The sequence below is a fragment of the Dipteris shenzhenensis genome, chromosome 14 (genome assembly GCF_047967505.1).
Source record: "Dipteris shenzhenensis isolate YYH24624 ecotype China chromosome 14, Dip_SZ_1.0, whole genome shotgun sequence".
NCBI lineage: Eukaryota > Viridiplantae > Streptophyta > Polypodiopsida > Gleicheniales > Dipteridaceae > Dipteris > Dipteris shenzhenensis.
Window position 1 is genome coordinate 22,440,720 of NC_141609.1, and position 22,931 is coordinate 22,463,650.

At 37.9% G+C, this 22,931-nt stretch overlaps 1 protein-coding gene across 1 annotated transcript; it reads left to right on the forward strand.

Annotated features, from left to right (window-relative positions):
• Positions 1-10,242: 10,242 nt before the first annotated feature.
• LOC147894342 (cysteine proteinase RD21A-like) lies at positions 10,243-12,298 on the forward strand. The gene is made up of 3 exons (XM_087385285.1): positions 10,243-10,711; positions 11,421-11,661; positions 12,127-12,298. The coding sequence occupies exons 1-3, from the start codon at positions 10,243-10,245 to the stop codon at positions 12,296-12,298; spliced, it is 882 nt and encodes a 293-aa protein (XP_087241411.1).
• Positions 12,299-22,931: the final 10,633 nt, after the last annotated feature.

Here is a 22,931-nt window from a genome sequence, read left to right on the forward strand (position 1 = left end):
AAACTACTAACCTCACAACTGCCTAATCATGCTTTTTGAAACTAGTTACTAACCTCACAACCACCCTCGGGGGGGTCACTCATCATATGTAACTCTATCATGTGAGTTCAACAAAAGGATATTTTTTATTTCTACAATTTACAGAAATAAATATACATAAGGGACTATTTTAAATAGTTTTGGGAAAAAATTACAGATTTGTATAGAAAAGGGGTACATTTTATTAATGAAAAATTTTACAGATAAGGGATTTCAAATATAGGCCTTGAACGCACGTGATATAGAGGGTTTGTACATAGTGACCCCCCCAAGCAACCACCTAACTACTAACCTCACAAATAGTTTTCTAATGTCAATTGTTACTCAAAATCGGCTATCCATTGAATCACACCTTTTTTCAAACTATTAACTTCACAACCGCCTATCCATTGAATCAGTCCTTTTTTTAAGCCATTGTAAATGACTTCTCTTTTAAATAAATCACTTGCTCCCTTAAATCATTTTCAAAATTTTCAAAGCTTTGGATTGGTGACAAGTATCCTCTCCTCCGATCATCTTTTTAAATTCTACAAGGCATGGGCTTCAATGTTGGGTACAATTGTAGAACAAGGATCTTTTCAGATGGAAAACTTGGTAGGAGGTCAAAAGAGAGTTTTCCCCTACCAACTTCACCCCTTTTAATCATATCACACCTTTTTGAAGCAGTTGTCAATGGCACATGCTTTACTAATAATTAGATAAAGGGTTTCTATAAAATCGTCATGAGCATGTAAAAAAGTACAATACTTATACCCTTAAATCCATTTAGGGATCTTTTGATGTCCGTGGAGTCTCTCATCTCACTAGACCTAAATTATTTATACTATCATGTATAATTCTAAACGTATAACCATAAATTTAAATAATTAGAGATTCTATTAGCTAAATGCTAAACATGAATCCATTATTGAAAACTCATATATTTGTATCACCATTAAAATTAAATAAAATAAAGTATAAGTAAAATAAAAGCGAGTAATTTAATAAAAAGTTACAACTAATAGGAAAAATATTCAAAAGATAATAATTTTTTTTATAATTGTTCCATAGGAAGATGGCAATAGATTTCATTCCTGGGATGGAAGTGATATTATGTTGCCAAAGAGAAAAAGTTACATTTGCTACAATCCATGATAATGATCCAAATTGTCTTTATCACTTTAAAAGACTTGGCGAAGATAAGGTTGCAGTTATTGTATGAAAGATTCTTAGTGCACATGTTGAGCTAAAGCATAAGTGTGGAGACATGGAAGTACGTGGAGATCTTATGCCTTATAATGTTTTCAATAAATCATTTATTGCATGGGATGGAGATGAGACTTATCCAACACATATCAATAGGAATACAAAGTGCATTCCTTTGGATTTTAGTGTGGGAGATATTTTGCAAATGATATCATTTGCAAATAAGAACATAGCGGAAGGTCAAGTTTTAGGGTTTGAACACTGGGATTAGTGGTCATTTACGAAGATGAAGATTGTGAAAGTTCCTAATGATGGTATGGATGATAACACAATGTCATTGGATGGTCCCTATTGTGAGGAAGAAAAAGATTTGAGATGGAGCATGCAATTTTCGAAGATTAAAAAGGGACATGTGGTTTTCAATGATAAAGTATACTACAATTTCAAAGGACTTAAAGAATATGCCAACAAGCCAAGCTTTGTCCCTTCAGACGTGGATGATTTCAATGGACTCAAGTATAGAAGTGACATCTTATCAGGAGTGGACGAGTTCATCAATATTGAGAAAGATAAATAATTCAGAAGTAATGCTTGCTCTAGAGTGGATGAATTCATGCATATTGAGAAAGGCAAAGACATCAAAAGTGTTGTCCCTTCAGAATTAGATGATTTCAATGCAATCATGTATAGAAGCGACATCTTATTAGGAGTGGATGAGTTCAGTGGTACTGTAAGGTAAAAGACTTTAGAAGCGATGTCTTATCTAGAGTCAATGAATTCATGCTAAAATGTAAAGCATCTCAAGCTGCTTCGTGGATGTCCTTATAGTAGATAAAAATGGTCCACAACATCAACACGAAGTTTGAGATTTAGCAAGAAACTGTCAGATTTTGCTAATTGTAGCCAGATTTGAGAGAGATTTGCTGAAAGTTATCATCGGCGGCAATATGAATCGGATATTACATGACCAATATGTGTTGATTCGATGAGTGCCATCGTTACAATTCCTTGACATAGTAGATCAGAATGGTATACAATATTATCACGAACATCATGACCAGCCGAAGTAAGGCAAAAATCAAAGAAAGTGCCAACCACCACGGTTTTGCGAGATACCAGCGTTTGACCCACTTCACTAATCATCGGTTGTTGTCTCCTCAAACTTGGATGATTTCAATGCACTTAACTATAGAAGTGATATGATCGGTGTTGTCTCCTTAAACTTGGATGATTTCAATGGGCTTAACTATAGAAGTGATATCTTGTTGGGAGTGGATGAGTTCATTGGTACCGATAAAGCAAAAGGTTTTAGAAGTGATGTCTTATTTGGGGTGGATGAATTCATACACATTGTCAAGCAGCGCAAAGAGTTTAAAATTTTTAGCTTATAAAACATGGACAACATGGATGTTGACTCAAATGGTCCAAGGATTAGTGGTCATTTACGAAGATGAAGATTGTGAAAGTTCCTAATGATGGTATGGATGATAAAACAATGTCATTAGATGGTCCCTATTATGAGGAAGGAAAGGATTTGAGATGGAGCATGCAATTTTTGAAGATTAATATGGGACATGTGGTTTTCAATGATCAAGTATACTACAATTTCAAAGGACTTAAAGAATATGCCAACAAGCCAAGCTTTGTCCCTTCAGACATGGATGATTTCAATGGACTCAAGCATAGAAGTGACATCTTGTCAGGAGTGGATGAGTTCATCAATATTGAGAAAGATAAATAATTCAGAAGTAATGCTTGCTCTAGAGTGGATGAATTCATGCATATTGAGAAAGGCAAAGACATCAAAAGTGTGTCCCTTTAGAACTAGATGATTTCAATGCAATCAGGCATAGAAGTGACATCTTATTAGGAGTGGATGAGTTTAGTGGTACTGTGAAGGTAAAAGACTTTAGAAGCGATGTCTTATCTGGAGTCGATGAATTCATGCATGTCGAGAAGGATAAAGATATCATCGGTTGTTGTCTCCTCAAACTTGGATGATTTCAATGCACTTAACTATAGAAGTGATATGATCGGTGTTGTCTCCTTAAACTTGGATGATTTCAATGGGCTTAACTATAGAAGTGATATTTTGTTAGGAGTCGATCAGTTCATTGGTACCGATAAAGCAAAAGGTTTCAGAATTGATGTCTTATTTGGGTGCATGAATTCATACACATTGTCAAGGAGCGCAAAGAGTTTAAAATTTTTAGCTTATCAAACATGGACAACATAGATCTTGACTCAAATGGTCCAACGATTGCTTCAAAAACAAGAATGAAATCAACAAAGGACTATTTGGTATTTGACTACGATGCAACATCCCATGAAAACATAGTGACAAATAAATTTAACGGGGAGAAGTGTACACATTCAATTAAGGATGTACATAAGAAACCAAAAAACGACTATTTGGTATTTGAATTTCATTGTAATAAGATGAAGGGTGCAACATCCCATGAAAATAAAGTGACAAATACATTTGACAGGGGGGAGTGTACAAATGTACAGAAGAAAGAAACATACATATGCATGAAAAGAAAGCGAGTCCAGGCAAATGTAGAAAAGCAACCAAAGAGAATAAGAGTAATGAATATGAAGATGTTATGCTAAAAGCAATGCGATCTACATGTTGCAAGTGAAGTTATATGTATTCCATTAACTTACTTAACATCAAGGGATGTAGAGAACAGGTGTGGCAAAGAAGAGGGAGCAAAAGAAATGAATACCTACTCACGAGGCTCTCTTTCTTTCTGATAAATGACACAAAAAAGAAGAATTTTGGACAATAGATAAAGCCTCGTATAAATGGAAAAAGTATTTGCAATAATGCATATCACATTACTATAATGATTATCACATGGCACATACTAGGATTTGGCTAACAAAGCAAAGTATGGAGTAAAGTTTAACATCTATGGAAACATAGGAAGGCCCAAAACAAGAGCCTGAATGGTCTCGGCAACATCAATTTTAAAAGACTACATACATGAAAATGCTTTACCTCAACTCCATCTATTTGAAATGCATGAAGCATTTAAGTCTATTGGAGCTAGAAACACAAAGGCAAAGAGGGCATGCTCTGACATCTTTTCACAATTTGTATACTCTTTGGAAGAAGAGCTTTGTACATGTTAAAATCCCAAAGAGGCTGCAAAAAATGCCAAAGTGCAGTGATTGTGATGATCTAAAGTGAGCACTTGAGAGTGCAACGTCTCTAGAACAAAGATAATCATACCAAAAAAAAGATAATTTCATCATGGACTTATTCGGCATTCTAGTTTAAAATATGCATTTTCGAAGGAGCAAGCTATTTCTCATCGAAATGAGTACATGTGCATTATTGTAGATGGTATGAATTAGAGCACAACAACATTACCTCAATTCATTAATACTCCACCTAAGCTACAAGGAAAATACTTTTTGAAGATGCATCTATGTGGAGTGTTAGTGCATGGATTTTAGTTTTTTGCAGACATATGGATTGATTCCTTGCATCTACATAATAGCAATCAAGTTGTAATGTCAGTTATGAAGGCAATTCACAGTGTACATGTGGAAAAGGTTCACCTACCAGCAAATTTGAAAATACAGGCAGACAATTGTGGATGAGAGAATAAGAATGTACTCTTTTTTGCATTTTGCTCAATGGTAATCACTCATCAAATCTTCAATGAGATTGAATTTGGGTTTTTGTTGGTTGGACACACACATGAGGATATCGATAAGGTTTTTAGCACAATCTCAAGAGAGCTAAAACACAAGGACATGGAGATGATTGATGACTTGATAAGAAAATGTGGGAGGCAAGTTGGTGGCCGCAAGGAAGGTATAGTATGCTCCATGGTTGAAAGGATGTATGATTGGAAGAGCTTTATTCTACCTTTCATACAAAAAGGTGGTGATGCTGTGATTGGTCATATCACCCACACTACTTTCACTTTTTCTTAAAGGATGAAAAACTAGTGATGCAGTGGCAACACTATTCTCATGATACAACATGGGAACCCGAAGAATCTTACTGTCTCTTAACTTCAATTCCGAGCAAAGAAATGCATCCAGTATATTGGGCTCCTATAAAAGAATTCAGTGAGAAATCTAAAGAATTAAGAAGACCTATCAATTGATAAAAGACCTTCAAAAAATGCAAGAAGTTGATGTCAAGGTAAAATAGCCTTTATTTTGGCCAAATGTTGGTAACGACTTGCACCCATCATTTGATGTCTTTGAAAATGAATTTGATTTGCTACTCCCACATCCATATTGTGGACTGAGGAAGAGAGAGTTTATGCTAGAGGTAGATGTAGACATCCATTGTTTTGTTACAGTTTGACCATCGGACGATGAGCAAGAGAATATTAAGTTCTGGGTTGCAAAAGTGGTGGACGTGACCGCGACTAGGGAAAAGTTGCAACATTTACAGCACTATGGTATGAGCCAAGGGGTAGGAAGGAGAACTAAGATAACAATACACTTTATATGGATAGTTTGAAAAAGGGATGGGTCCCAAACCATGAAGCAGTTTCAGAGCTTTCAATAGAGACAGTCATAGTATCCTGGAAATCAAGGACAAAGAAAACAAGAAAGCGCGTGGGGTATGATATAGAAGAAAAATAAACACAACAAGACAAAGCACCCACAGACGTGCACACAGACATGTTTCCTTAACTTTAATAAAAACTTACGGGCACGTCTATTTGTGCGTCTATTGGCATGTCTACAGACCCGCGTCTACAGGCACATCTATATAACATACGGATCATGCACCTGTAGATGCACAAATAGATGCCTTGATAAAATTTTAAAAAAAAGAAAGAGACGCATACATAGACATGTACATAGACGCATTTATAGATGCACTTATAGACGCTCTACATAATATTTTGTGTTAATAAAAGCATAATTTTGTGTGGTTGAATAGAATGTTGTGTATGTTGTGTATGCTATGTAGTTACAAGAATCCCATTTCCACATTATGCAATTCAATTCTTACAGCCAACCACATTTTAATTAGCACGATTACAAGCACATCTATAGCCGATGATTACAATTCCAAATAAAACATTACAACTCCAAAACGTTTAGTTCACAAGGCATTAATTTTGATAGAATGTTGCACAAGAAAATTGAAAGCCAAAAAAATAAAATAAGTGTATATTAATTCATAGATCAAAAAGTGCTTCTTTGTACATATAGCACGAAGTCAAGCCACATCCTGTGGCTTCAAGTACAAAAGATAAGAGGAGTGTATATACAGGAGAGGCACCAAGCCAAGCCAGTGGCATCAAGTACAAAAACGAGTACCTAGCACTACTTCCACGACTAATCTAAGTTCTCCGTGTCCTCGCAAACTTCTAGCTAAAAGTATATTTGAAAAATGTACACAAGCATGGACATGTTAAGTATCTATCTAGTATATTTGGTATTTCAATATAATGATAAACTTTTGATGTCTAATAAATTTTATACTTCTAGCTTGAGGGGGTCACTATGTATGGACCCCATATATATCGTGTGCATTCAAGGTGCATTTCCAAAACTACTTATCTATAGATTTGTAAAAATAGAATACATTCTATTATAAAATTTTCTCTAAATCCTTTTTATGACACCCCTTTGGAAGTGAATGAAATTAAATATGTGGTTTTATTAACCTCATGTGAGTCACATATATTATTGAGTTACCCCCCCCCCCCCCCCCCCCCCCGACTTTGATCTAAAGTAATATTTGAAAGACCTACATAAGTAGGGGCTTGGTAAGTACGCACTACATCCAAAAGTATGGAATATTTCCAAGTACCCCATTCCCCCCCCCCTCCGCCCAACCACCACCACCCCCTGCCCCTTTCTTCAAGAATGGTGCTAAGGTCAAACTATCTATTAGTGTTAGAAATCATACCTATCCTCTTTCTTCACAAATGGAGCTTTCAGTATCAAACTTTTTATTAGTGGGAATCATCATTCTTTACTTAGATATGTTTTTTGAATATGTATACTAAGTTCATTTAAGGAAAATTTATAGGATCTAAAGATAGATCTTATAGATTTTAGGCATAAAGGGCCACTTTGAAAGAGAAATTATGGATATGAAAGCCTTGTGGAGAAAAGGGAACAAGTTGATAGTGGAGTACTTAAAACTCAAGTATTTTAAAATACTTTACATAAGTAGCATCTAATTGAAACATTAGAAAATGTAAAGGTATTGATAAGAGCTATGATGCATATCTATATAGGTCTCTAAGTACCTTCGTACATTTCTACGTTAGTGTGCTCACTATAGTTATGCTTGTGGTTCAACAACTAACAATTCTTTAAGACGTGCATGCACTATTGAACTTATGTCCTTTAGTTCTTAGCTCAAAATACTGATTTTGTAACTATGTAGTGCACTTTATAGATTTAATATTATTTGAGGCTAGTTCTTTCTCAATAACTCTTGAAATGAATAATATGGCAATTTAAATTATGGATTCTTCTTCATGGAAAAGGTAGTATAGATGTAATAATTTCATAGTTTCATATATAGGGTGAATAATAACTTTTTGAGAGTGCTTGTACCAATTTGTAACATAATAATGTAATACTTTCTTTTGTAGTTACTGTAAGTATATTAGCTTTTAAGTTTGCTAGACCATGATATTGCACATAAATGTACTAGTCCCCCTTGTACTATGATCTCGGGTGGATCACCTTTGTGTACCACCTGCATTCAAAAGGGGGGTTATTTTAACTCAAGTTTTGGAGAAAATTTAACAAGATCACAATAATAGGATGGGTTTAAAATTCAACTTTAGGAGAAATTTTGTTAGTTTGTAAGTAAAGATGGGTGGTTTTACTGGGGAGGAAAGTTTAGTTAAGGGGTTTTTTATATACCTCTTGCAGAACTCACATGATACACAAGGTTCTGTTAGCAGTAAAGAGGGGTGGTTTTATTTTGGGAGAAAATTTTAGTTGAGGGGTTTTCAAAATAATCCTTGAATGCACATGATACATAACATTTCTTAGTAGTGTACCCCCAATTTAGACAATGATTAGTATTCTTTCAATAATCCCATAAACATTACAAAGACAAGTATATGTATCATTCTCATTATGAATCCTCAAGAACCCTTAAAAATTTAAGGAATAATAACCTTTTTAGAGTAATAAAACCAACATTGCTTGATTTGAGGACAAACATATCGAATGTTATTGTAAATCTCTAACTAGAAATGTTGTAGATCATGCCTTTTTAAACTTGATTGACTATTTTGTGTATTGATGTTCGAATTGTGAAAGACTCAAAAAGACTTGTAAAGGAAAAGATGTTAATTGGGGCCACACTCAAATCCATGTTACTCCTTTTTAAACTTGATTGACTATTTTGTGTATTGATGTTCGAATTGTGAAAGACTCAAAAAGAATTGTAAAGGGAAAAGATGTTAATTGGAGCCACACTAGATGAAAATGAATTGCACAAACTCGAAGTGTAGGAAAGACTTGACCCTCATTATAATATTATGAACACAAAATATAATGATGGGAAAAGAAGACAAATCTTAAACTTATCATAGGGAAGACAAGAATGATAGATTAAAAAAAATAATTCAATGTCACGATTGTTGCATCCTCACAAAAAAAGAATGAGGAATCAAATTAACTAAATGGTTCAGAGGTATATGACTCAATTTTTGTTTTGAGCTTTCCTATTCAAGTGCTAACCATGTAAGTCAATTTACGCGTATTCAAGTATGTTATGTATGAATGGTGTTAAGGACCTGGGGGGGAACTATCTAAAAACCCCATATAGCATGTATGATTAAGGGGAATTTAGAAAAATCCCTACCTGTGGATTTTTTAAATCTATATATACCCATCCTATAAATTTTGAGATGATAGAAGTATCCCTTATGTATGAAAACTTTTACTTTTTAAATTTAAAACCCCCAGATGTATGTATATTTTATGTAACACCACAAACATATAGAAACCCTTCTATTTATCGTACATGCTATCTTACATATTTCTTAGTGGCCCCCCCAGGGTTAAGGACTCTTGTCCATGCCAAATCCAACTTTTATAATACTAAGACCATTCATAGATATTGTAAATGACTTGTTTCTCCTTTACAAGAGTTCTTAAATAATTACAATGTTGTATGTGTTGGATTGCACTTAACCTTTGAAAACTCCCATGTAGGATCCTTTAAGAGTTGAATTCCTGTCTTATTGCTATACATTTGGAATGATGCTATCTTCAAGGTAAGCTATATTAACTTATAAGCATTTATAGCATGCCACTAAGAGGTGTAATATAAAATACCTATTGAAGCAAAGTACACTCCACATTTTGGTAAAGTTATCCATCTAAAAAGAGGTGAAATAATCCCTCATGCATGTTGCTAGGTGGGCATTTAGGAAAATTACATTTCAAACTAGTTGGATATGTTTCCACTAAGAAATGGGTAGGTGCCAAATAATAATTGTTAGTCTCCACTCTTTCTTTCACTATGATGATTAGGGAAGGGGGACTAGAATCATTTCATGTCCATGAACGTCTAAGGGACATGGAGATGATTATGATCAATTATTGGTGCTTGTTGGCTAAAGACATCACAATCTTTTAAACATTTATGGAAGAACCTTGAAATTTTGGGAGGAAGGTCGGAAACGTTGATGATAAAGTGTTTGCCCATGACGTAATCTCCATGGATATTACACCTACGTTTCTAGGAAGCTTGCCACACCAACTCCGGAAAATGTTGAAAAAAGGTAACATAATGGAATAATAATTAAATAAATAAAAATATATATAGGGTGTAGATAACATAAGCTATTGGAATTTTGGAAATGGGGCAATAAAGGTGCCAGGCATGCAGGCCGGCAATGCAGGAGGAGCTAACTTTTTCCCTTTGACCTTGGACAAGTTGAGGCGTGTGGTCAAGAGATTGATCTAGAGATGACCCCAGTTTGAATTTACGTGGCTATAAACAGAGACTACCGTGCAGAAGGGAATTTAGGCATACGGTCGTCTCCAACAATGGCTATCTTGCAGTACGTCCTCGTTTTGGTTTCCCTCTCCTTACATTTCTTTGCGATCGCCATTCAGCCATCGCCTCGTATCCTCTCTAGTTTACTGCATGATCATCAACCTCTTTCCGAAGCCTCTGTTCCCCTCCTCTTCGATCAGTGGGCTGCCACTTTCGAGAAGAATTACCTTAGATATGAGACTTTCAAGAGTAACCTCAAGTACATCTCCAAGCACAACACCAAGCAGTCTTCATATCGCTTGGGACTGAACGAGTTTGTGGATCTCACTCTCGAGGAGTTTAAATCGCGGCGCTCGGGCCGGTTGCCTCCATCTTTAGAACCCCATCGTCGCGGAGCTGACGAGTCACATAACAACTCAGGCGGATCTGCCCGGTGCATCATCGAAACTCTTCCCGCTCATTTTGATTGGAGAGTGCAAGGAGCAGTGACGAGCGTGAAAAAGCAAGGGGAATATTGTGGTAACAAACTAAACAACTGCACTTCCTAGTCTCATCGGTACATATTAATGATCTTCTGTCACAGTATCGCCCCCCATTGGTGAGTCGGCCGATGCGATGAAGGAAGGTCGAGTGGAATACGTCTAATGTCGTTGAGCGGATGACTTGTTGACGAGGGTGTTGGTTAGGAATTGACCCGGGTTCTGCGTGGCTTCACAATTGGGTGTTTTATTGTTGTATGTGGGTTCTGCGGACGTGACAATCAAGTGTTTTGTCGTCAATGTTCTCTTAGAAACATGGGTTTGCGTTGTTCTATTCTGAGTCATACGCTCTCGTTGTTGCGTCTCTGTATTATTGTGCGCGTTGTCCTTCCATGTCTGCGTGGGCGCGTGTCGTTAGATCGCCCCTTCTGATAATTGTGGCTCGAATGGTGATCCTCCGTTTTCCCAGAGGGTGTGTTTCCTTCCTCCCCTTGTTTGTACTAGGCCTGTTGGCCAAATTTGTAGAGTGTCTTTTTAGTTTTTTTTCGAATACGGCATTGCGTTTTGGATTTTGTGGCATTGTTTTTTTGGGGGTCGAGATGCGCTTTGGCTAAGCTGTGCCTGATTATGTATAGTCGATATAACGGGCTCTAGTTTGCGGTTGCCATTCGAGGCGGAAGCTTCGTGCTTCCTGATGGAATAGGGGGTACTGGTTTGTGTAGGCTGACGATCCTGTCAACATTCTGCAGGAAGTTGCTGGGCGTTCACAGCAGTAGGGGCAATCGAGGGTGTGCACGCCATCAAGACTGGAGAGCTCATCAGCCTTTCCGAGCAGGAGCTCTTGAGCTGTGCTCGAGGACCAGGCCTCGACGGTTGCAACGGGGGCTGGCCAAATGCTGCTTTCAACTGGACCATTCGAAATGGGGGCATTAGTTCGGAGGCAGAGTATCCCTACGGCAATGTTAACAAAGCGCGAACTGCACATTGCAGGTTTAGTAAGTTGACCTGATTCCCATCGACCTATTACGTCAACGACGTAGAAGGAAGCTGCAGATGCGCTGTGATAAGTATATGTCTGTGAACTCTAACGTCTTATGCACCCCTAAGCACGACTGTGTGTGTGTGTGTGCGTTTGTATGAAACAGCGACTAAAGCCGAAGGCAGCAACACTGAGCAGTTTCGTGAAAGTTGCTCCTTATGATGAGACAGCGTTGCTGTGTGCAGTCGCGCAGCAGCCCGTAGCGATCGCGGTCCATGTCAACACGAAAGATTTCGGATACTACAGCGGGATAACATTTCATAGGCGCAGCCATGCTTGATGTCATTTGTTTTCTAAGCTTTCGTATCTTGTAATAACACTACGACAAATTAGTGTCTGGTTAAAAAACTATCCAGTTTCGTTTCATGACTTGATTACTACTGTAAGAGAACAGGGTGTATATGATGATCTCAAAGGATGTCCATGCTCATCGTGGGCTGGGGATCGAAGCACGGAAGCAGTTTTTGGATCGTGAAGAAGTCTTGGGGAAAGTCGTGGGGAATAGAGGGTTACATGTACATGGCTCGCAACACCGTGAAGGAAGGCCTATGTGGAATGAACAACTCTCCATCGTACCCTATTGCATGACGCGCGCAGACGGACACACTAGGAGGGACCTGTGCGTTGTTGTGGCACAACAGGATTGTTCATATCCATGGTTGCACACACACACACTACTAGGGACCTGTGCGTTGCTGTGGCACAATATGATTGTACATATTCATGTTTCCACGTACGTATACACGTCTTTTCATGAATACAAAGTTTTTAGATAATCATCACTTTGGAAGACATATCCACCAAAGCATTGCCAAGCACATAACTTATTTTCAAATACCACATGAGAACACTTCATCGGACGCATGTCATTATACCACCTGGAAAATAAATACATATTGGCATCACCTTCAATGTTATGAGTCAAAAGTGCCTAGCAAGCATGTCCCTAACCCTTGAGGAATTGAGCCTTGCATGGTGGTCAAATCAGCTAATGCTCTAATACGCACTCTAGATCCCAAGCCTTTTGGTATAAGGATCCATCCATCAAGTGATACATAGATAAGTTTAGCTTTGCCAAGCCCACTCCAAGCAACACTAACCTGAGAAGATTTATGTGCAACAAGAATGCAAGAGATTAGTCGAACAATTCATCAGATGTGCATGAGCACCATAGTACCTGGAACATGAGTAATGTGATAAAATTTCAACACTAGAGATAGCATGATCATTTTTTCATTTTCAAGAAATTAAAAAACGTTTACCATAGGTATCACAATAGCAATAAAGAGCTAGACTCCAGGTGCCCGAGAGCAAGGTGCAATTGAGCAAGGATAGGACATCAATCTACAAAAGGGTCACAAAATTTAAGTTGGATATTTAAAAAAAGAAGAGGAATCAAAATCGCACCTACAACAAAGTAAAGTGTAGACCAATTACTCAAATAAATATGTACTTGTATCGCTGCCTTGCTCAAACCCCTTTCTCATTGCATGTAGTATTTCTTTGTACACAATGTTTCTAGAGGTAGTTCTCTTTGTTGAAGCTAAAATACCATGTTAGGATTTACATCCTTAAGTGATACCTTTAGAGATTTTGCTCGTAATAATGCTACACAAAACTAATTATGTGTAACGTAGGTGTAAGCAAACATAACCCAAGAAGTGATAAGGTCTGCCATATTGTGACTTGTTAATCGTCCTTGCATAGGCTAGCCATATTGGAAATGCCTACATCTTGTCACAAGTGGTACTTGCATTGACATGCTTATGAATGTTATACATGGTAAAAAACCCTTTTGTCCGTTATGAGACAAGTAATGATTTTTGGTCCTTTGATATGCATGCCTCTACTAATCTACATGTCTTTGCTGATGCATGTGGACCTATGGGACTTAAATATTGACATGTGTCAAAAATATCTCCTGTGTAATTGATGACTTAATGTTTGGTATGTGTCCTAGTTTTCTGATTTCTCCTTTTAGGTTTTGCATACTATCCTTTAAGTACCATATTTGTTTTAGCATGTTTCATTGGTATCCATAGTTACAAGTTTGGAGGGGTAGGGGGATTTTTGACATCCTTGATGCATCTTTTGAGCATCCATCCCAAACTTAATGTTCCATCCAACTACTAATGTCAATTAGAAACAAAGCAGTTTGGTTATTTTTTGGATCTGATGTAGTATTCAAAAATATTTCTTAAAGCCTATGGAAGCTTCTGTGGTATACTAAAGTTTTGCATGCAATTTCCATGCAATAGACAATATCCTATCAAAGTGAGATAAAGAATTTTGCAAGGTTTTAATTTTTATGGTTTATCTCATATAAGCACTAAAATAGAAAGCCTTCCCATTTTATGTGGAGGTGTCGGTGTGCTAGCGCATTATGCCATTCCACCAACTAATTGGTGTCGGTGTGCTTCCCTCATGTCAAGATAACCAAAAGGGGGGGGGTCACTCATCATATGTAACCCTATCGCATGAGTTCAATAGAAGGATATTTTTAAGTTTCAAAATTTACAAAATTTAACTTACATAAAGGAGTATTTTAAATGATTTTAGAAAAACTTTACAACTTTGTATAGAAAAAGGGTACATTTTATTAATGAATAAATTCATGGATAAGGGACTTTACAAAGAAGCCTTGAACACATGTGATATCGAGGGTTTATACATAGTGACCCCCCTAAGAGAAATCATCCATAGAATGATATATTTGGTGGTTTTTATACATCACTTTTCATAGGTGTTTTTTTAAATGTTCTTTTGCAACATTTGATGAATGTCAAATTCAATATCCCTTGATAGCAAGCTACCAAAATGGCTTATTATGCATATTTTTAAAGTTTATATCTCCTTTAACATTCTCATCTAGAAGATGTTAATTCCTCAAGCATCTTGTAAGTGATCCTACTATAAAATTTTGATCTTCCTTTCCCTTTGCAAATGTTGTTCTACTTCCATTTATATGAGGCATAATGCTTGCATTGTTGTCAACATAGTCTTGGATACTTACTTTGACCATAACCACATGTTCCCATACTTGTAGTACCATTATTATTTTTCCATCACTTGCTTTCATAGCCCCTTTCTCATAAGAGTATTTGTACCTATGAAAGAAACATTTCATATTTCATGTATCATGTACCATGATTTTCCACGTATGATTTGTGACGTTCCACATTTTTGTGTGACACTTCATATTTTGTGTATAAATTTCTTTTTAGTTTTAGTAGTGGTAGTTATTTGTGAAATTTATTTTCATGTCAATTTTGTGTTTTGAAATACTAATAAGTGATTTGAGATTGAAAAAATCTCTGAAAATATATATATGCATGGGAGTATTGTATCCAGAGTTTGCAGGTTTAAAGGAAGGTCCAGCTTTGCGTATTCTAAAGGAGAACTTGGAAAGGAGGGATTGATTTAAAAAGAATAAAAGTTATTGCTAGAATGGTCCAGGAATGGAGCAAATTGGTCGTGAAGGGTAAGAAAAGCAGGATAAAGTGGAAAAGCCAGCTAAAAGTGGGGAAAAGCAAGTCGCACCTTTCTTGGATAAAAACAGCAGTCACTATTTTGACCATTACTTTTGATTCCGAACTCGGATTGAGGAGCTCTTTTTTTTGTTAGAAAGATGGGATTGTGATCTGCAACTTTCCAGAAGAGGTGGAGATCTAATTCCATGATCTATTAAGTAGAAAACTCAAAATATACAGAGGCAGCAAGGTAGAATATTTGCTCCGAGATTGAGAGTGAGAGTACAAGTGAAAGTGAGATTTTTCTTTCTTCTATGATTGTATCATCTTGAGTGAGATTCATTGAAACACCTTCATGTGAGTGAGAGTGAGAGTGAGAATAGCTCGGGGGTGGTCGGGCGGTTCGAGTTCTGTACATGGAGTATTGTGACTCCACGATTGATTGTAAATGATTTTGATTCAACAGAAAGTCTCCTTCTATTGTATTTCAGTTTTCTCCTTCTCTCTATAGAATCGACCTTGATTTCAAGGTTTGGAGCATCTCAAGTGGTATGAGAACCAGGTTGAGTTCCTGATTGTGAGCGAGAGAGATGGCTGACCATGATGAGGTTCAATGTAGGATGTCCGAACAAGATCTTTTGATTCAGACACTCAGTGAAGTGCTAAAATGGATAAAAGGCAAGGATATGGTGGATAATTCTAAAAGAAACAAGACAAATGGAGATCTCAACAATGGTATTTATGTAGAAATACCTCAAGGTGATGATGCTACAGGATCAAGACCACAGAAGAGGACACGAAAGGAGGAAGATAATGCCAAGGATGATGTTGCAGATCCAAGACCTTGTAAGAGACCAAGGGTTGAAGAGGATGCACTACAAGGCACAAGCCCTTTTCTGACGAAAATACCGACCTCTTTTACACTAAAAAGTTTTTTTTGATAGACGCAAAGGTCAGTCTTTACATCGCTATTAGCATCGAAAAAGAACGGTTGCTACATAAGCATCGCTATATAGTGACACTAATAAATGTTACTGTATAGTGACACTGGTAAACGTCGCTATATAACGACACTGGTAAACATCGCTATATAGCGATGATTAATAGAAGCTATAAAAAAACATTAGTGGGGCTAAATAGGGCCACAACAAGCCTATTTTGCTCCACTAATGTTTTTTTTAAAGTAATTACAAAAGAATGTTGTTTGTTACGAAATTTCGTTTGTGAAAAGGGTGATACAAAATCGCTCAAATGAGCCGAGCGACAGAAGTATATACATGTCGAAGATATACAACATTGTTTGTTACAAAATTACCCTTTCGAAAAGGGTGATACAAAATCACTCAAATGAGCCGACATATAGAAGCATATACATGCAGAAGTATATACAAACTACTAGTAATGCTACTATTGCTATTGCTCATTCGAATCATCGTCCTCATCCTCATCCTCATCGTGGTCATGCTGGCCTGTTCTTTGGCCCTCGTGAGCTACACCTGATCCTTGGCCCTCGTCAAAGCTGTGTAAGCCAAATCCCTCATCATCACCTCTCACCTCTGCTGATGGGACGTTTGAGCTTGCACTCTAAGAGTGAAACCATATTAATTGGAACTTAAAGAATAAAACAATTTAAAAAGTGAGATTACAAGTAGGAGTAGACTTATACCGTGCGAGTAGCCACCTCAGCCCAATTGGCTGTCGCTCCCATGGTCTCCATCTCAATAAACCACGACTTTGTTCCCATGTGGAATGCGCATCCCTCCCCTTTGTCTGTGGGAAGGTGACCTGTTGTAGCTGAGCATAAGCATAGGCAAATGCATATGCTTATGAAAGAGAGAAAATAAGAGAGGGGAAAAGAAGAGAAGGAAGAGAAAGGAAGAGGGGAAAAGAGAAGGAAAAAAAAGAGGGGGAAAGCATTATATGAGCATATGCTCATGCATAAGCATAAGCATAGGCAAATGCATATGCTTATGAAAAAAAGAGAAAAGAGGATGAAAGAGAGGAAATAAGAGAGGGGAAAACACTATAAGGCATAGGTCCTTTTTCGACGAAAATACCGACGTTATTTACACTTTTTTTAAAAAAAACGGGTGCAAAGGTCGTTAATAACATCATTATAAGCATTGGAAAAGAACGGTCGCTATATAAGCATCGCTATATAGCGACACTGGTGAACGTCACTATATAGTAACACTGATAATTGTCACTATATAGTGACATTGGTAAATGTTGCTATATAGCAACGATTAACATAACGAAAAAAAAGGCATTAGTGGGGCTAAACAGGGCCATAGCAAGCCTTGTTTTGCCCCACTAATGATTTATTTTTTTGTAATTACAAAAAAAAGTTTTTTATTATAAAGTTTTCCTTGCAAAAAGGGTGATACAAAATCGCTCAAATGAAATGATCGAGCAACAAAAGCATATACATGTCGAAGATATAGAACATTGTTGGTTACAAAATTACCCTTTCGAAAAGGGTGATACAAAATCGCTCAAACGAGCTAATATACAAAATGATATACATGATGAAGTATATGCAAACTACTACTACTACTACTACTCATTTGAATCATCATCATCCTCCTCCTCGTCCTCGTCTTATTGGCCTAATCTAGCTTGGTCCTCATGAAATATGCCTGCTCCCTGACACTCGTGAGCTGCACCTAATCCCTGGCCCTCGTGATCGCTCGCCTCCGATGATGGGATGCTCGAGCTTTGACCCTAAGAGTGAAACCATATTAATTGAAAATTAGATTGGAACTTAAAGAATAAAATAATTTAAAAAGTGAGATTACAAGTAGGAGTAGACTTATACTGTGTGAGTAGCCACCTTAGCCCAATCGACAGTCGCTCCCATTGCCTCCTGCTCAATAAACTATGGCTTTGTTCCTTTGCAAAAGGCACGTCGCATCTCTGCATCTGTAGGAAGACCACCCATCATAGCTTGTTGTGGACCCAATTGATGAGAGTTAGATAAAGTGCATGTAATATGTAGTAAAACAAATAGAACAATACATTAAATAAGAAGAAGTAGACTTACCACGCTTGCCTCCAATGCCAACCGTCCGCCTGCACCAAAGTGCGAAGTACCTATGGCATCCAGCCATCTTCTCATAGCCCTCCTCTGACCCTCGAACATTTTGGGATGGTCCCTATTCTACTTCTTGAAGAACTTCCAATCAGCTTTGTCTGCCCAGCTGGGTTTAGCCATCCCCTTTGCGATGGAAGTTACTTCTTGAAGAACTTCCAATCAGCTTTGTTTGCCCAGCTGGGTTTAGCCATCCCCTTTGCGATGGAAGTACGCAAGGTTAATCTATGATGCTTCAAGACCAAACCCATGTGCTCTCACATGTAATTCTCATTGAACTCCCAATTTGGCGGGTTAGGGTATTTTTGTTTTAATTCATCGATGACTGCTTGCTTCTTTTGGTCATCTTGATACCTCCAATTAGTGCCAATGCTGCTCTTAAAGTGGTGGCTCATCAACCACCTCATGGTGGCCATTACTGCTTTGCCCTTTCTATCTTCTATTATCTCTCCGGCACCCGTGATTTGATAGGAGAGGTCCTCGACTGGGTAAGGCCTCATGGTAGTGGTAGAGTCAGAGCGAGTGGAAGTTGTGCAAGCGCTTCCGGAGTGAGGAGTAACAGTGGGAGTAGGAGAGGGCAAGGGAGCTGACTGATATTGTGTATCGGGACCAAGTGGAGACTTGTAAGGATGTGAGTGTGTTGACTCGTCTACATCTCTCGAGTCAGCACAACATAAGCGGCCCCTCCTACTCTTCCTTCCCTTACGATAGGCACGTGCAAGTGATGAACCCTCGGTCAAAGGAGCACGAGGGGATGGTTGGGTAGTAGGTCCAACTATCAGTGTAGGAGAGGGAATTGTTGAGGTCCTCTAAGATAGCAGAGAGAAGAATCTCACTGCCTCCTCATCGGTCATCTGTGCTACAAACTTGTCGGGACTCCCAACAAAGCCATGGGTTGCTAGCAAAGGAGTTCCCCAAGGGGTAGTCATAATGCTACATCCGAGAGGAGTTGGGCCAGGGGTAGTCATAGGAGTAGGCCCCTGACGTGTCGCCTGAGAGGAATCAAAGTCCTCTGGAGAATAGAGATCGTGATGTCTCCTCCTGGGAGGATGTCTGTACTCGTCGGACGTGCGATGTGATTCCATGTCGAATGTAGACACAAAAATAAAAACAAAAAACAAAAAACAAACATAAGCATAGGCATAGGCATAGGCATAGGCATATGCTTATGAAAAGAAGACAAAAAGAGAGGAAGAGAGAAGAGAAAGAAGAGAGAAGGAGGAAAAAAGAAGAGAAAGAAGAGAGAAGGAGAAGGAGAAGGAGAAGAGAAAGAAGAGAGAAGAAGAAGGAGAAGAGAAAGAAGAGAGGAAAAAAAAGAGAAAGAAAGGAGAAGGAGAAGGAGAAGAAGAAGGAGAAGGAGAAGGACATGCATAGGCATATGCTTATGAAAAGAAGAGAAAAAGAAGAGAAAGAAAGGAGAAGGATATGCATAGGCATAGGCATATGCTTATAAAAAGAAGAGAAAGAGTGAGGAAAAAAGAAGAGAAGGGAAGGAGAAGGAGAAGGAGAAGGAGAGAGGAAAAGAGGAGAAAGAGACATATTCTCATGCATAAGCACAAGCATAAGAGAAGGAAGAGAGAGAAAGAGCATAAGCATAAGAAAAAAGGAAAGAAAGCATATGCTTATGCTTATACATGAGCATATGAGCATAAAAGAAAAAGAGAGAAAGCTTAAGCATAGGCAAATACATATGCTTATGAAAAGAGATTGAAAGAGGGGAAAGAGGGGGGGAAAGAGAAAGGAAAACAGGAGAAGGAGAAGGAGAAGGAGAAGGAGAAGGAGAGAGAAAAAGATGAGAAGGAGACATATGCTCATGCATAAGCATAAGCATAAGAGAAGAAAGAGGGGGAAAGAGCATAAGCATAAGAAAAAAGGAAAGAAAGCATATGCATGAAGGAGAAGGAGAAGGAGACATATGTTCATTGCCCTTTTCCGATAGAAGAAGAAGGAGAAGGAGAAGGAGAAGGAGAAGGGGAAAGAGAAAGGAAAAGAGAAAAAGAGGAGAAGGAGAAGGTGAAGGAGAAGGAGACATATGCTCATGCATAAGCATAAGCATAAGAGAAAGAAGAGGGAAAGGAAACAAAGCATATGCTTATGCTTATGCATGAGCATATAAGCATAAAAGAAAAAGAGAGAAAGCTTAAGCATAGGCAAATACATATGCTTATGAAAAGAGATTGAAAGAGGGGAAAGAGAGGGGGGAAAGAGAGAGGAAAACAGGAAAAGAGGAGAAGGAGAAGGAGAAGGAGAAGGAGAAGGAGACATATGCTCATGCATAAGCATAAGCATAAGAGAAAGAAGAGGGAAAGGAAACAAAGCATATGCTTATGCTTATGCATGAGCATATAAGCATAAAAGAAAAAGAGAGAAAGCTTAAGCATAGGAGAGGGAGAAGGAGATAGAAGCATAAGAGAAGGAAGAGGGAAAAGAGCATAAGCATAAGAGAAAAGGAAAGAAAGCATATGCTTATGCTTATGCATGAGCATATGAGCATAAAAGAAAAACAGAGAAACCATAAGCTTGTGCTTATGCATTAGCATATGAGCATATGCTCATGCATAAGCATAAGCATAGGCAAATACATATGCTTATGAAAAGAGATTGAAAGAGGGGTGAGCATATGAGCATAAAAGAAAAAGAGAGAAAGCATAAGCTTGTGCTTATGCATGAGCATATAAGCATATGCTCATGCATAAGCATAAGCATAGGCAAATACATATGCTTATAAAAAGAGATTGAAAGAGGGGAAAGAGGGGAGGAAAGAGAGAGGAAAAGAGGAAAAGAGATTGAAAGAGGGGAAAAGAGCATAAACATAAGAGAAGGAAGAAGGGAAAAGAGATTGAAAGGGGGAAAAAGGAAGAGAAGGAAAGGAAGGAAAAAGAGATTGAATGAGGGGAAAAAAGAAGAGGGGAAAAGAGATTGAAAGAGGGAAAAAAAAAAGAGAAGGAAAGGAGGGAAAAAGATGGGGAAAAAGAAGAGAGGAAAAAGAAGAGAAGGAAGAGGAGAAAAGAAGGAAAGAAGAGGGAATTGGGGAAGAGAGGGTTCCTACGCCCATCACTACAGCTAGCGCTTAAGGCACTAGCTATAGGCCAATGCAAATAACAAAAATAACGAAAGGAAAAAAGAGGAAGCACTTTCTTACTAGGAATAGTCCCGCTCGGTGTTTTGTGGACTAGCCGTACAAAAGAGAGGAAACATAAAATTTTTCAAATAACTAGTCAGAGGAAGGAGGAGTTTAAAGAAGCAACTTCTCAAAGGGATTTGGATTGAGGAGACAAGGAGAAAGAGGAGGAAGAGAAATACAAAAAAGTCTAAAAGAGGTGAGTCTTCTTTCTTTTACAAAATCTCGTTTTTTGTCTTTAACCCTTGAAAACTGAGCATGAAAACTAGCACATAGCCTTAGCAATAGAAGGAGAAACATGCTTTAACACTCACAAAACGAAATCTCACAAAAAACGAACCTACATTGCTTAAAGAGACTTACCTTCTTGAAAAACTTCTTTTCACACAAGCAAAGAGAGAGAAGGGCATTTTTCAAATAACTAGTTAGAGGAAGGAGGAGTTTAAAGAAGCAACTTCTCAAAGGGATTCGGATTGAGGAGACAAGGAGAAAGAGGAGGAAGAGAAATACAAAAAAGACTAGAAGAGGTGAGTCTTCTTTCTTTTATGAAATCTCGTTTTTTGTCTTTAACCCTTGAAAACCAAGCATGAAAACTAGCACATAGCCTTAGCAATAGAAGGAGAAACATGCTTCAACACTCACAAAATGAAATCTTACAAAAAACGAACCTACATTGCTTAAACAGACTTACTTTCTTGAAAAACTTCTTTTCACACAAGCAAAGAGGGAGAAGGGTGGAGAGGGAGCACAAGTGTTAGGAGAGGGGTTGAATAGTAGTGAGGAGTAGAGAATAGAGAGGAGGAAAGCGAGGTCATCAGATATAAGGTGGGAGGAGAGATTTCTTTTCCCACAATAGAGATGCGAGAGAAAGTACCGCATCACATGGTCTCAAGTTTTAGCCCATAGCATCGCTATATAGCGATGCTGGTCAGTCGCTATATAGCGACACTTATATTTAAAAGCGTCACTATATAGTGACGAAACAGAGCAAAATGTCACTATATATAACGACGTTTCAGGACACTTATTGTTAAAAGCTTAAAAAGAAGCTCATAGGTGGCTATTTTATTACTGTTAATAGATTTCCTTGCAACTTATGTTGTGATTTTAGAAGTGTGCAGATGGAAGGAACAAGTGGAAGCTCATCAGATGATGCGCCAACAACCAGGAGCACAAAGTGGCTTACGGAGAGATTATATTGTCATTGCACTCATTATAAGCGAGAAGTATGACATCAACGTCGTATTATCATGTGCCACTTGTGGATGTATGGGGAGGAGCCCGAACCATTACCCACCATTGGTGTTGCATGTGTTAATGGATTATCAGTAAGTCAAAGCTATTTGAGTTCGTGGTTAATATTGGATACCATTATGATGTGAAACCTTGAGACAAGATCTTATATTTACACAAAATCTTAAAATAGGATGAGGAGGTTAACGAGGGTATGCATATACCTTCACACTTTGAGCAAGACTATAGTCTCTCGGATGATGACAAAGGTATGGTCGACATGATGGATTCTATTTTTAGGGGAAC

What these genes read in the sequence shown, in the direction of transcription:
- LOC147894342 (XM_087385285.1), top strand. Translation starts at nt 10,243, where the DNA reads ATGGCTATCTTGCAGTACGTCCTCGTTTTGGTTTCCCTCTCCTTACAT. An exon ending in AAAGCAAGGGGAATATTGTG is followed by an intron (nt 10,712 to 11,420) that starts GTAACAAACTAA and finishes AACATTCTGCAG; the next exon opens with GAAGTTGCTGGGCGTTCACA. An exon ending in GCGCGAACTGCACATTGCAG is followed by an intron (nt 11,662 to 12,126) that starts GTTTAGTAAGTT and finishes ATGATCTCAAAG; the next exon opens with GATGTCCATGCTCATCGTGG.